The sequence below is a fragment of the Martes martes genome (genome assembly GCF_963455335.1).
Source record: "Martes martes genome assembly, chromosome: 10".
Classification (NCBI taxonomy): domain Eukaryota; kingdom Metazoa; phylum Chordata; class Mammalia; order Carnivora; family Mustelidae; genus Martes; species Martes martes.
In genome coordinates, this window is record NC_137898.1 from 77340035 (window position 1) to 77352972 (window position 12938).

Sequence of the window (12938 nt, forward strand, 5' to 3'; positions counted from 1 at the left end):
TTGTCTACAGCTCTGAGGTATGTTTAGAGTAGACTCCTAGAAGAGAAATTACTGGTTTTAAACTATATAACGTTTGATACAGGTACTTGATATGGATCATTAAATTGCCTTGTAAAAAGTATTGGCAACTTAGGGGACTAGTCATCATACCCTTCTCCATTCCCTTGTATGGATGATTATGGTTCAGAAAGTGTTGCCAGTCTCACGAGTGAGAAATGATAATCCTTGTTACTGAAATTGCTTTTTCTTTGTAACTGGATTTTAATTTCTTTTCATGTTGGATATATTTGGCTCCTGGGAAAACAGACTTTTTCAGTAGAGCTGTCCTGTGGAGTTTAGATTGCAGCAAATGCACATTTTGGTTAACTGCTTAATGGCAGTTGTTAAAATCACTATTTATCAAGATCTAAGATGAGTATTCTCATTGTAGAATTAATGTCTAAGAAATAAGAATAAATCTTGATTTGTTTAAAATCATAAATTATTATTACAACCTCAGTCTTACTATCACATAGAAATAGTAACTTCAGTCTGTGGGTAACTTGCTTTTGTGGTTACTACCCTACATTTTGCAGTTCTCTCTCAAGTAATGCTTCTTGGGAGCACTTCCGGGGTCACTAGTGGTAGTTTGTAGGGGTCCACGATGTTATTTGTAGTTGATGATATTGCACTCATATAAACACCATGGAAAGTACACAGGAACCACGAGACATCACTTTTTACCACCATATGCAGTTTACTGGAAAGGTGAATTGCTCATGCAGAAATGATTAGTGACACTAATGTGCTCACTGCGATAGCAACAGGATGTGGCCTAAAATTAACTGTAATCCATCCTGTTAGGACTTAAATACTGAATCATTATGTTTGTTTACATTTCTCTCGACTGTGAATGCTTTCCACGTTTGGTCTTTAAGTGCTTGTGTGTGTAAGTTTTGATAAATTTTATCTTTTTATAAGAGATTTTTATGTATTTTTGGCAGTAAATGATAAACTAGACTAGTACCTTACCTATATTTTATACATTCATTACATACCTAACTTTTCTTAATTTTTCAGTATTTCTAGGCTCCATGATTCATCTGCAAGTTTTTTCAGATTCTTGCAAATCTCCAAAATATTTTCCCATATGTTTATTGGAAAAAAAAACCTTGTATAAGTGGACTTGCACAGTTTAAACCCATGTTAAGGGTCAACTATGATAGCCTTCATAATCATCATCATTTCACCTAAGAATTTTGACATGTAAAATAACATAAGAAGATGTTTACTTAAGTTACATTTGGAATGCTTACCTGTGTTTGAAAGTGAACATTCATGGAATAATAGTTAATCCAGGTTATGTGCCCTTGCCCCGCTGACTTGCTCTTGTTAGCTTGGTGAGATGATAGCTGACTGTACAATCATGTAATCGTTGATGATGCACAAGTTTTGGGAGGTTAGAAATTATATTCAAGTAGTTGGTGATTTGGCCTTCCTGAGATTGAAGTCAAGCAGCAGATATTGACTGGAATGCAAAGACCAATCCCAGTGCTTCCCTCAATGACCTTTGCTGTCTATGGCTTCTTAACTGCTGGCTTTGTGAGTGCTTACAGCACTGTTGTTTTACTGGAATTTCTTAACAAAACAGCGATGGAGAAATGTGTGGGTGAGAATAGTGTGATCTGGTTTAAAATGAACCAACTTCCCAAACTTTCACTAACAATTTGATATTTTTCATATATACATGTGCTTGGTAATTGTGGGCCTTTAAAAATACAATAAGTAGGAAAGCATGACTTTAAAGTCGTTTTTTAGTTATCACCTTATTTCACAATTCTTAAAATTGTCTAAAATGTTATTAATTGACTGCTAGCCAGATCCTCATTTGGCTGCTGAAGAAGAAGCTAAAAGATTGGAAGAACGACAAAAACAGGCAGCACAGGAGAGAATGGAACAGTATCAAAAGGCTCATGCACGGGGATTCCAAGCAATGAAAAAGATCCATTTGGCTCAAGTAAGAATTCTGGCTGGGACCACTGCTGGTAGACAGACGGCCTGATAGACTATAGCACTAACTGATTAGTGTAAATGGTTTCAAAGTACAGAGGTATGAAGAATGTGAAAGTAAGTCTTTGACTCCCAACTTTTACCTCCTGTTTCAAATTCAGGTTGGGTGAAGCAATTGTCATAGTATATTGCTGTTCTAAAAGTTTTTGTCATGATGAATTTATTAAAAGTTTAATATTTTCATCAGACAGAAATGGCCTGAAAAGAAATTAATCGCTTTTCCCATTTAATGAGTTGCATTTGTGCTCTGCAAATTTTAGGATTCTGTTAAGTCTTTACTGCGCAAAGCACTTGTTGGCTTTGCAGAGTATTGAGTCAAAGGTAGAGTCATGATCCTGGCTTTCCAGGAGCCTTGAGAAAGTGTCATAGAGCCATACAATATGTATAATAAAGACTGGCTTTATAATTTTAGCTTCACTTCTGTCCTGCTTATTCAGTGAGTGTGTATCCTGAAACAAAGCATAAAAATGATTCATTTTCAAAGTTAGACCATTTCTTCTGTATTTAATTAATGCATTTGGATGTTTCAAACACTTGTAGAAAGTGTTTTTAAGTATTTCTGTGGGAATTACAGGCCTTAAAGTTCATTGGTGTAATTTTAACTGATTTATACATGACCTCCCTTAAATATTTTAGATTTTATAAACTGGGAGTAAATTATGACTAAAATAACTGATTGTCTGAATTATTACCATTAATTCTCATCTAAGATTTAAACCGATAGAAAAAAATGTGAAAAGCAATCATAAACTGAACGCCTTCTTCCATAAGTCAGACTGTTCAGTGGTTAAGAAGGTAGCCTCCACAGTCTGCCTGGAATTTTCTCCCTTCTTCACTGCTTAGCTGGTAGCCGATTGACCTCAGGCAAGTTACCTAACATCTCTGAATTCTGTTTTTTTGTCTGTTTTGTGAGGATTAAATGAGTTTAGTAAAGCCCTTCGAATTGTGCCTGGAATTTCATAGGCTCACAGCAAATGTCAGTGGTAATGGTGGTAGTTGTTACAAAATAATTCAAATAGAATAATATGCCATACTTTCAATGACCCAGAAGTAGTGTATTTCTTCAAATAACTTAGAAGTTAATTTACTGAAATCATTTGAATCTCAGTATAAAAGAAATGAATTTGTAAAACTTTATGTAAGAATAAGTAGTGTTTATTTATCCCTTGGCAAACACTATTACATAGGCTCTCTGCCTTTTGACTTTCTGTCTCTTACATGAGAATGGTCATCAAAACCTGCAATCTCACCACTGGTAGAGGATTTCCTTTTCCCTGTGGGAGCCTTTTTGAGCCTTTTTGCTGTAGACCCCATTGTGCGATGAGATCTTGTTTCCCGCTAGTGTCTGTTGTAACTAGTATTTGGCCTCTGCCTGCTTCTCCAGTACTGTCTTTTCCCCTTGACCATACACTTCCTACCCACGCCCTGGATTCTCCCTGAATGCCCCATGCCTTCGTCTCCATACCTTTGTGCTCCAGTAATTATTTCTTATTTGTACTCCTCCTTCACCCACTTCTCTCTGGCTAAATCCTCAAATCAGGGGTGAGAGGTCTTCCCTTATCCTCCCTCACTTGTCCTTCACCACCAAAATATAGTTCGATAACCTCACTAAAACACTGTACTTAAACTTTCATATTAGCCAGCTCTTTTGAAGTTAAAGAAATACATACATCCCCCCTTTCATCATGGGGATTTGAAAAAGTGTGAAGTGACAAGAAATACTTGGTAGGCCAGCCGCTGTGGATCTTGGTGCTTGCCTGGGCCTGTTACATACATGCTGCTGGCTACAGGGAGAACTGGAACAAAGTGCATTGCAGGAGCCACGGCAGCTCATAGAGACTGTCCCTTCCCAGCCATCCTGAGAAAGGAGACCTGTACGCAGCAGACAATTTGGAATATTTGTGGCCTAACTGATACTATCCTTCCATAATACTAACATAGTACTAATTACCTGTGTCTTGATCTCTAGGCTGAGAGTACGATTGTGTTCCTAGCATCTCACGTGGGTTTCAGTATGAAACATTCAGACATTAACTATTCAGGATGAATAGTTAATCTCTTTTTGTGGCAGAACATGGGAGGGACAGGGAGAGAAGTCCAGTCCCTGTTAGTCGTGATTTCTCCACTTTTCCCTTCCTGTTAATGTTATTGTCTAAAGTCTGTGACCGAACTGTTGTTGATTAAGTCCCTCTGTTCTCGAAGACTCAAGAGAAACTAATGAAAGAACTCAAACAACTCCAACAAGAGGACCTGGCACGTAGGAGACAGACTGTGGCACAGATGCCACCGCAACTCGTTGAGCTTCCATACAAACGCAGTGAAATGAAAGAAGACTGGCAGAGAGAGCTGGAATTTGCCTTTGAAGACATGTACAATGCAGACAGGAGTAAGACTCTTCCACATTCCATACGGTTTCAGCAGTGCTTCTAAGTGTTTTGGTGGGGAAATACATTTGTATTTGAACAAAGCAGTTTTTATGTTGGGATAAGTTCTCAGTTTGAAAGACGGCCTCATATTTTAGACTTAGAATGATAATGGCCTTTAATGGGACACCTGGGTGGCTCAGTTGGTTAAGCATCTGCCTTTGGCTCAGGTCCTAATCCCAGGGTCCTGGGATCGAGTTCCCACGTTGGGCTCCCTGATCAGCAGGGAGCCTGCTTCTCCCTCTGCCTGCCATCTCCCTGCTTGTACTCGCTGTCTCTCTCCCTCTCTCTCCGCCCCCCTCCAAATAAATGAATAAAATATTTAAAAAAAAAAAAAAGAAATGGCCTTTAAAATTTTATGCTCAAGTTCTTTTTAGTCATTTCAGAATGGAAACCTCTCTCTCTCTTTTTTTTTTTACTGAGAAGTGAAAGGAAACCTGATTTTGCACCTTGAACCGGAACCTTTGCCCACTGTGACTGATCAGATCCAAGATGAAGAACTGGACCTTTCAATGGAACAAGAAAGTGTGGGAGAAACTGAACATAGTCCAGTTACAGAAGCCGAAATAATAAGTTCCAGTGAAGCAGACGGTAAAAACTTCTGAGCTGAACATTACCATATTTCCTAGGAAAAAAATGCTAGTAATTTGCCAACAGGAAAATCTGGTCTAATTTTAGTGCAAACAAATGACTAATACTAATGGGGGTGATGGAAGAAGGAAGCCATGTTCCTTCATTACAGATCCTTTCTGTATACATAGGAGGAAAGTCATTTTGTTCACGTATACATATAGCCTAAAGATTTTTAGGTTAAGTTAGATGCCCAATTCTGAATTCCTTTGAAGGCTCAGCATTGTCTTTAGACTTTGATCAAATCACCAAAGATCCTATTGTATTAATTAGTGCTAAGTACTTCATGTACAATGATGAGTAGCACAAACTTCAGTCTATCTTCTAAACTTCACCTCTGTCCCACCATTCTTAACTCTCTCACTTGGCTGTCCAATAGCTACTTAAAACTCCTGTCTGATGATACATTTAAACCTCTCTTGCTTACTGAAATCTTGTCTTCCTCATGTTAGTGAATGATAATATCTAAGTCAGACCAGTGAACATTACCTATAACAACTCCCCCATTTACTTCACCTCTCTTTAGAGACCAAGTTCTCTTTATTTTGATCTCTTTTCTCCCCCCATACCTACAAACACTGCCTTTGTTCAAAACCATTCAAGCTTTCTTAATAAATCTTAATCCAACACTGTGGATAGGTAGCCCTTGGAGGTTCCAGCTTTATGTGGGTCTCCTGTTCGACTCCTCAGGTGAGACTCCTAGTAGACTGTAGGTTCTATCCCTGTCTCCTATGTCTAGACTGCTGTCTAAAAAGTGTAAGGTTACTGTGGTTTGTCAGAAACATCAGAAAATGGGTTCAGGGTTCATATCCTCCAGAATTCCCAGTTACACTTTCTTTCTGGCCTCTGAAGAATTGATTTCCTCACCAGATCAGCAGTGCCTTTAAGGAAGATACTTTTACTATTTCATCCAGCTTTTTTCAGTTTTTAAGTTGGGACTCATACTCAGATCTCTAGTTTGTCAGAATTGCAATTCTTGCCTTATCCAGAGGGACAGTTACTTTTCAGTTCCTGCTGATCCCATTTGGAATTGTTCATTCGATGTTGTCAGCTCTCTTGACTTTTCAGAAGAATCTAGGAATCCCATTGATTTAAAAGATCCTTATTTTTAAATATAGGTAACAAATTTAATTTCTTAAGTATGAGTGAGTCATAGACTAATGATGATTGAAAGAAGCCAGGCAAAAAAGAATACCTGAGTATAATACCATATTTTATGAAGTTTTTAAAAAAGTAAACAGACAAAACTAATCTGTTCTTGAGATTAGAACAGTGGTTATCTTTAGGGGTGTACTGAGTAGGAAGGGGCATGAGGGAGCCTTCTAGGTGCTGGCAGTGTTCTACATAATGATCTGGATGGTGTCACATAGGTATGTGGAAAATTTCTCAAGCTGTACTCTTAGATTTTGTGTACTTTATTGTTTGTAAGTTAAAATTAAGTGTTTTTTTAAAAAGTGTGTCAGACCAAACTATAGTTTGCCAGTTTTCAACTTTAGGGGACTTCTTAGATTATATTCCTTGATTAAGCCAAAGAAGTATATATTTGCAACACAGTTTTGTCCCTTTAGAGAGCTGTTTGTACTATGCTGAGTTTTGGTATTATACCATCAACCCACAGGGAAAGATGTTTGGGGAAATAACTGAAGAATTTTGTTTTTAACTAAAAGGGTTTTCTTTATGAAGATAGGTGGGAAAAAAGTTCTTGGATAGTACCAGGAATAATTTGGGAGCACCTGGTGGCTTTTAAGGTTATAACTAGTAATGTTTTCCTCTGTAGCTTACTAAGAAGTACAGAACCATATTTGGGACCCTTCTCTAGGATAGAGTATAAAACCTTACAGAATATATTTTGAATGCTAATCTCACACAAGTTAATTAGGTGATAAGCATTCTGTCATCATTTAGCAAGCAGAATAAACCTCTCTGTGATAAATTTTTAAGCTTGAAATCAGTGTTGCATGCATATTGTTGGAAGATGGTTGAATTTTGATGCCTTTATTTAAATATAAATTGAATTTATTCCTGGTTATAAAATTGCCATTGGGGTCAAATATAATTGTATATGTTGTTAAATTATAAATGAAAAATATAAAGAAATACAAAGTTGTGCTTTTATCTTAACTAGTGTTGTGGCGGTTGCTAAGTATAATAGAATAATTTGCTTGGTATATAATAGATCCTGAATAAGTTTTTTTTTTTTTTTCTTTTCTTTTAGTTCCCTTGGCAATAAAGACCCACCAGGTCCCTTCAAAAATTCTTTTTAAAAAATTATTAAATAAGATCCGAAGCCAAAAATCTCTCTGGACAATTAAATCCATGTCTGAGGATGAAAGTGAAGTGATTACAGCTCTTAGTGAAACTGAGAGTAAAGCACCAACAGTCGAATCAGGAAGAACTGTTGGCGAGGAGAGGACGTCATCCTCTGGGCAGGAACAAGGTGCTACTCTCCAAGTGTCTCATTTTGTAGCGCGTAAACCCTTTCTCAGTTGTTTGAAAAGTTGCTCATTCCTGAAACATCAAAGAATAGTGGTCTAAAGGAGGAAAATGCTTAAAGCCCATAGTACTGCTACTTCAAGGCAGTAAATGTTAAAAAACCTTCATAAACCTTCTTCCAGGCATACTTTAATGTAGTTGTAGTATTTATACATGGTTGACCCTTGAAGAAGATGGGTTTGAACTCACGGGTCCAATTATGTGCAGGGTTTTTTTGCATAAACATAGTAGAAGATTTTTAGAGGTTGTGACAGTTTGAAAAAACTCACAGAGAACCTGTATAGCCAAAAATCATAGAAAAAATTAAAAAGTTAGGTATTTTAAGAATATAGCATGTGATACACATAAGATACAAATATGTGTTAATCAACAGACTGTGTCATTGGTAGGGCTCCCAGCCAACCATAAGCTGTTCGTAAAGTTTTTGGAGAGTCAAAATTTGAAGTGGGAGTTTTGGCTTCTAACTCTGGCATTGTTCAAGTAACACTATATATTAATAATAGTCCAGTATAACTGATGAACCAGAATTAATGAATTTGTTTTTGTTAAAACATTTAGCCAGTTTCTAATTTTACTTGTTATGTTTTGTGCTATAGTGAACATCCCTTTAGCAGTCTGCCTATATCTTTATTTCCTTAGGAACGACTCTTAAAAGAATTCCTGAATCAAGAAATTCTTGAACATGTTAACAGCTTTTGAATATAGTGTATTGTGTGTTTATTTCACTTTGCCACCAGAAATTGGGTTTCTATGTCACTCTTAAAGGTTTATTTGGTAGACAAAAAGCCTGTTAAGTAAATATCCAGAAGTTACAAAGGTCAAGCAAGAACATTATCTGGAGTTACAGACGAACAAATGCGTCGTGGTAACATAATTCTCTTCATTTTTTGTTTTTTTGTTTTTTTCCCAAGAGTTTTGTCTTCTGTATTTTTTTTTTTTAATGCGATTGGATTTGTATGGAAGTATTTTGCTACCAGGCTTCTGAAAGAAATGATTTACAGTCTGTCTAGATTTTGGTACAACAGGAAACCTGGAACTGATTTCTTCACTTGACCTCTTGACACCACCCTCTCAGTTTTCCTACCTTACTGGCTCCTCCTTTGTGATTTCTTTTGCTGTCTTTCTCACCTCTACAACCACTAGTCATTGCTCCCAGAACTTGTTTCTTAGGTCCTTTCACACTCACTAGTTGAATGCTAATGCCATGACTTTACATTATCATCTTTATTCTCATGACATCTGAGTGTCTTTCTAGCCTTGACCTCTCCTTTGAACTCTACTCATTTATTTAAATGTCTTTTTGACATCTTACCTTGTAATCACATCTTACACTTTTCCAAAAGTGAGTTCTTAATATCCCTTCCTTTCCTCCCCTTGCTTTTCCTACATACTTCCTCATTTCAGTAAGTGGCAGTAAAATTCTCTTACTCAAGTCAAAAAGCTTGGCATTCTGGTTCCCCTTTTTTATATCCTACATCCAAATCATTGTACATCATGTTGGTCTCACCCTCAAAACCTATCTTCAGTCCAACCAGTTCTCACCACCTACCATCCTAGTTTAAGCTGTGTTTCTTGTCCAGTATAGATTCTTGGCAGTGGCCTCCTAACTGGTCTGTCTGCAGATTTTGCACCTCCCTGCTACGATCTAGCCCCAGAGTCATCCTGTTAAAACACAAATCACCTTGAGTCACTCCACTGGGGGAAGCCCTCCAACAACTACCCAGTTCATTCAGTTAAAACCAGAGTGCTTACAGTGGCATCAAAGCCTTGTACGATCTGCCTGCATATAAACCCCTCTCCCACCATTGCTTTCACCCTCACTTTCTCTAACTTCATTTTTTTTTTTTAAGATTTTATTTATTTGACAGAGAGCACAAGTAGGCAGAGAGGCGGGCAGAGAGAGAGGAGGAAGCAGGCTCCCTGCGGAGCAGAGAGCCCGATGTGGGGCTCGATCCCAGGACCCTGAGATCATGACCTGAGCCGAAGGAAGAGGCTTTAACCCACTGAGCCACCTAGGCGCCCCTCTAACTTCATTTTCTATAACACCTCCCTTCCAGACTACTCACCATAGGCACTGGCTTCCTGGGTATTTTCTCAGGCACACCAAACATGACTAACATAGTCTTTGCAAATTGCTAGTCTTTTTAGATGGATTGCTTTTGTTTATTTCTGTGCCTCACTGTCACTTGCTTCAGCTTCTTGGTGAGACATGGCTTTCTCAGCGAGGCCTTCTCTGTTCACTCTGTATAAAATGGCAAGTTTCTACACTCCTCCCATACCCTTCACTTCCTATCACCTTTACCCTGCTTTTTTCTCCATAGCTCTTACCTTCACTCCTTCCATGGCTCTTACCAGCATCTTCAGGACCATGAATTTACTTTCTTGGCTTATTTGCTTCTTAACCCTTTCTTCACCCAATACATCCTCCAGTTCCATTGAAGGTAGGAGCTGGGTTTTCTTCATTGCTGTATTCCCAGGGCAAGACCAGTGCCTTGTACATAGAAGATGCCTAATAGTATTTGCTGTATTGAGTAGCTTAAAAGAAGAGTGGTTTGGAAGTCAGGTATAGATAAGATATTTAAAGCCACAGGCATAGGGGAATGCTTTTAGGAGAAAGAATTTGGTGAGAAGAGGGCTTCTGAGACCAGCTGAGGGACTCCAGCATTTAGAAGATGACTAAAGAAGGAGCAGACAGCAAAGTAGGAGAGAGTATGGTTTCAGAATTCAGTAAAAGGAGGCTCTTTGATTTTCATTCCATAACTAGGTTATTTTTTTTTTTAAGGCCCTGTACGAGTTGCCTTTCTCCAGCATCATTTTGCTTCATTCATTCTCTCCCCTTGTCTGACTACATCTCGTATTCATTCCTATACCTCCCACCTTCTTTTTTTTTTTTTTTTTAAAGATTTTATTTATTTACTTGTCAGAGAGAGAGAGAGAGAGAGCGAGCACAGGCAGACAGAGTGGCAGAGGGAGAAGCAGGCTCCCTGTGGAGCAAGGAGCCCGATGTGGGACTCGATCCCAGGACGCTGGGATCATGACCTGAGCCGAAGGCAGCCGCTTAACCAACTGAGCCACCCAGGCGTCCCCCTTGTCCTTCTTTACCTGGCTGATTGCTCCTTACCTTTCAGATGTCTGCCTTAATGTCATTTCCTAAGACAAATCTCACCTGAGCCCCTAGCCTACTTCAGATTGTCATATAATACTCTCCTACATAATCCTTTCTTTTCTGATAACAGCACTTATCACTTATCAGTTACTAGTTTTGTACTTTTTTCTTAGAATGATTATTTAATGTTTCTGTTTCCGCACTTGCCTGTAAAACCTCCTTTAGGCCTTTTTAAAATTTACCACTGTACCCCTGGCATGCAGCACATAAGTAGGAGCTGCAGGAGTGAGTGAGTGAGTGCTCAGTGCAGAGTTCCGGACAACCCTGGTACGATCCAAGAAACTGCTTTAACTTTCCTTCTCTGTTCTGATTTCAGCAACAGTAAAAATCCTATCATCTAAAAATGGCAGGGATACATTGACATTCCTTCAGCTTCTCTTTTTAAACTTAGGTGCCTTGCTTATTCTATTCTTTGCTTTTCCCTGGAGTTTGAAACTGTCAGTAAGGCTTTTTAATCAATTCTTCCTTTTTTCATTTTCGTTTACAATTTTAGTCTCCCACCTGTCTTCTTACATTAGGCTCAAGTTTAATGGACAAAATATGCAGTCATCTGGAACATGACTGAATCTTAACTGAATATGACAGATGGACCAAAATTGAATTTTTAATCTGAATGCAGGTTTTTGTTACTTTGTTCAGATTTAAGCTTACAGTGATAATATGTTCCTAATAATGTATCTGCTACAGTTGCTGAAAGTGATACTTTAACGATTGACTCTGGACCACTTACTAGTGAAGAGAAACCACTTTCATTGGATACAGACTCTGAAAAGGAACAAGGTATTTTTTTAATCACATTCTCAAATTAAACCTGGTCAACTTAACACTTTTTCCCTTGTAAAATTACATATGTGATAAATGAATAAAGAGAATTATAGCGGTGTCAGAGTTCTAAATTACTGAAACTAATTTTTGTTTTGGGGATTCTCTTAGAAATGAAGGAGGCTCAGCCTATCACAGCTGTAGCTCAGAGTTCAATTCTACTTCATCCTCAAGAAGAAGCATCCAGAATTAGAATGGCAGCAAGGCAGAAACAGGTAATCTGAAATTTTTATTTTTGGAGGTTTCTTTCTTCCCCTAGGTTCTATAATTTTGTGTGATCAGTGAAATTTGTCTTACTGTCTGGCTGCTTTTGATACTGTTGGCTTGTCTTACTCATTCAGCTGATAGAAGATACTTCATCTTTGCTTATACTACTCATCTGGCCCTTACTGCATTCTGTTTTGTAATACTTCTGTTAAAGACAGAGCCGGTCATTTTTGAAAATTCTACTTACTTTGCATCATTTCTGGTGCAGTGCTTTATACATAGTAAGTGCTCAATAAATATTTGTTGAATTCAGCTACGCTTTATAATCTCAAAAGTTTTTTTGAAAAATAGTATTTCAGAACAAAATTGTTAATTCAACCTCCTTAACTATAATTTGGTCCCATCTGCTTTAATACAAGATTTTTTTTAACACATTTCCTTAAAAGAGACTAATTGTCACTAAGCTAGTTAGTTTATAGTGATAGTTTTTATGAAAATACAGCTGGAGAGTAAGAATTCTATAAACCAGTATTTCTTCTCAGATATCTAAGTGTTTTCTTTTTTTTTTTTTAATTAAATTTTTTATTTATTTTCAGCGTAACAGTATTCATTGTTTTTTCGCCACACCCAGTGCTCCATGCAATCTGTGCCCTCCCTTCACATGCTTTTTTTTTTTTTTAATTTTTTATTTATTTTCAGCGTAACAGTATTCATTGTTTTTTCACCACACCCAGTGCTCCATGCAATCTGTGCCCTCCCTAATACCCACCACCTGGTTCCCCCACCCTCCCACCCCGCCCCTTCAAAACCCTCAGGTTGTTTTTCAGAGTCCATAGTCTCTCATGGTTCACCTCCCCTTCCAATTTCCCTCAACTCCCTTCTCCTCTCCATCTACCCTTGTCCTCTATATTATTTGTTATGCTCCACCAATAAGTGAAACCATATGATACTTGACTTTCTCTGTTTGACTTATTTCACTCAGCATAATCTCTTCCAGTCCCGTCCATGTTGCTACAAAAGTTGGGTATTCGTCCTTTCTGATGGAGGCATAATACTCCATAGTGTATATGGACCACATCTTCCTTATCCATTCATCCATTGAAGGGCATCTTGGTTCTTTCCACAGTTTGGCGACCGTGGCCATTGCT

General features: G+C 38.0%; 1 protein-coding gene across 1 annotated transcript in view; it reads left to right on the plus strand.

Annotated features, from left to right (window-relative positions):
* The window catches only part of CEP295 (centrosomal protein 295), a 57161-nt gene that overhangs the window by 14083 nt on the left and 30140 nt on the right, over window positions 1-12938 (plus strand). The window contains exons 7-12 of the mRNA XM_080816684.1: window positions 1856-1996; window positions 4252-4435; window positions 4899-5063; window positions 7318-7539; window positions 11449-11541; window positions 11695-11798. Of these exons, the coding sequence (XP_080672810.1) occupies window positions 1856-1996; window positions 4252-4435; window positions 4899-5063; window positions 7318-7539; window positions 11449-11541; window positions 11695-11798 (909 nt within the window). The remainder of the gene's footprint in view (window positions 1-1855; window positions 1997-4251; window positions 4436-4898; window positions 5064-7317; window positions 7540-11448; window positions 11542-11694; window positions 11799-12938) is intronic.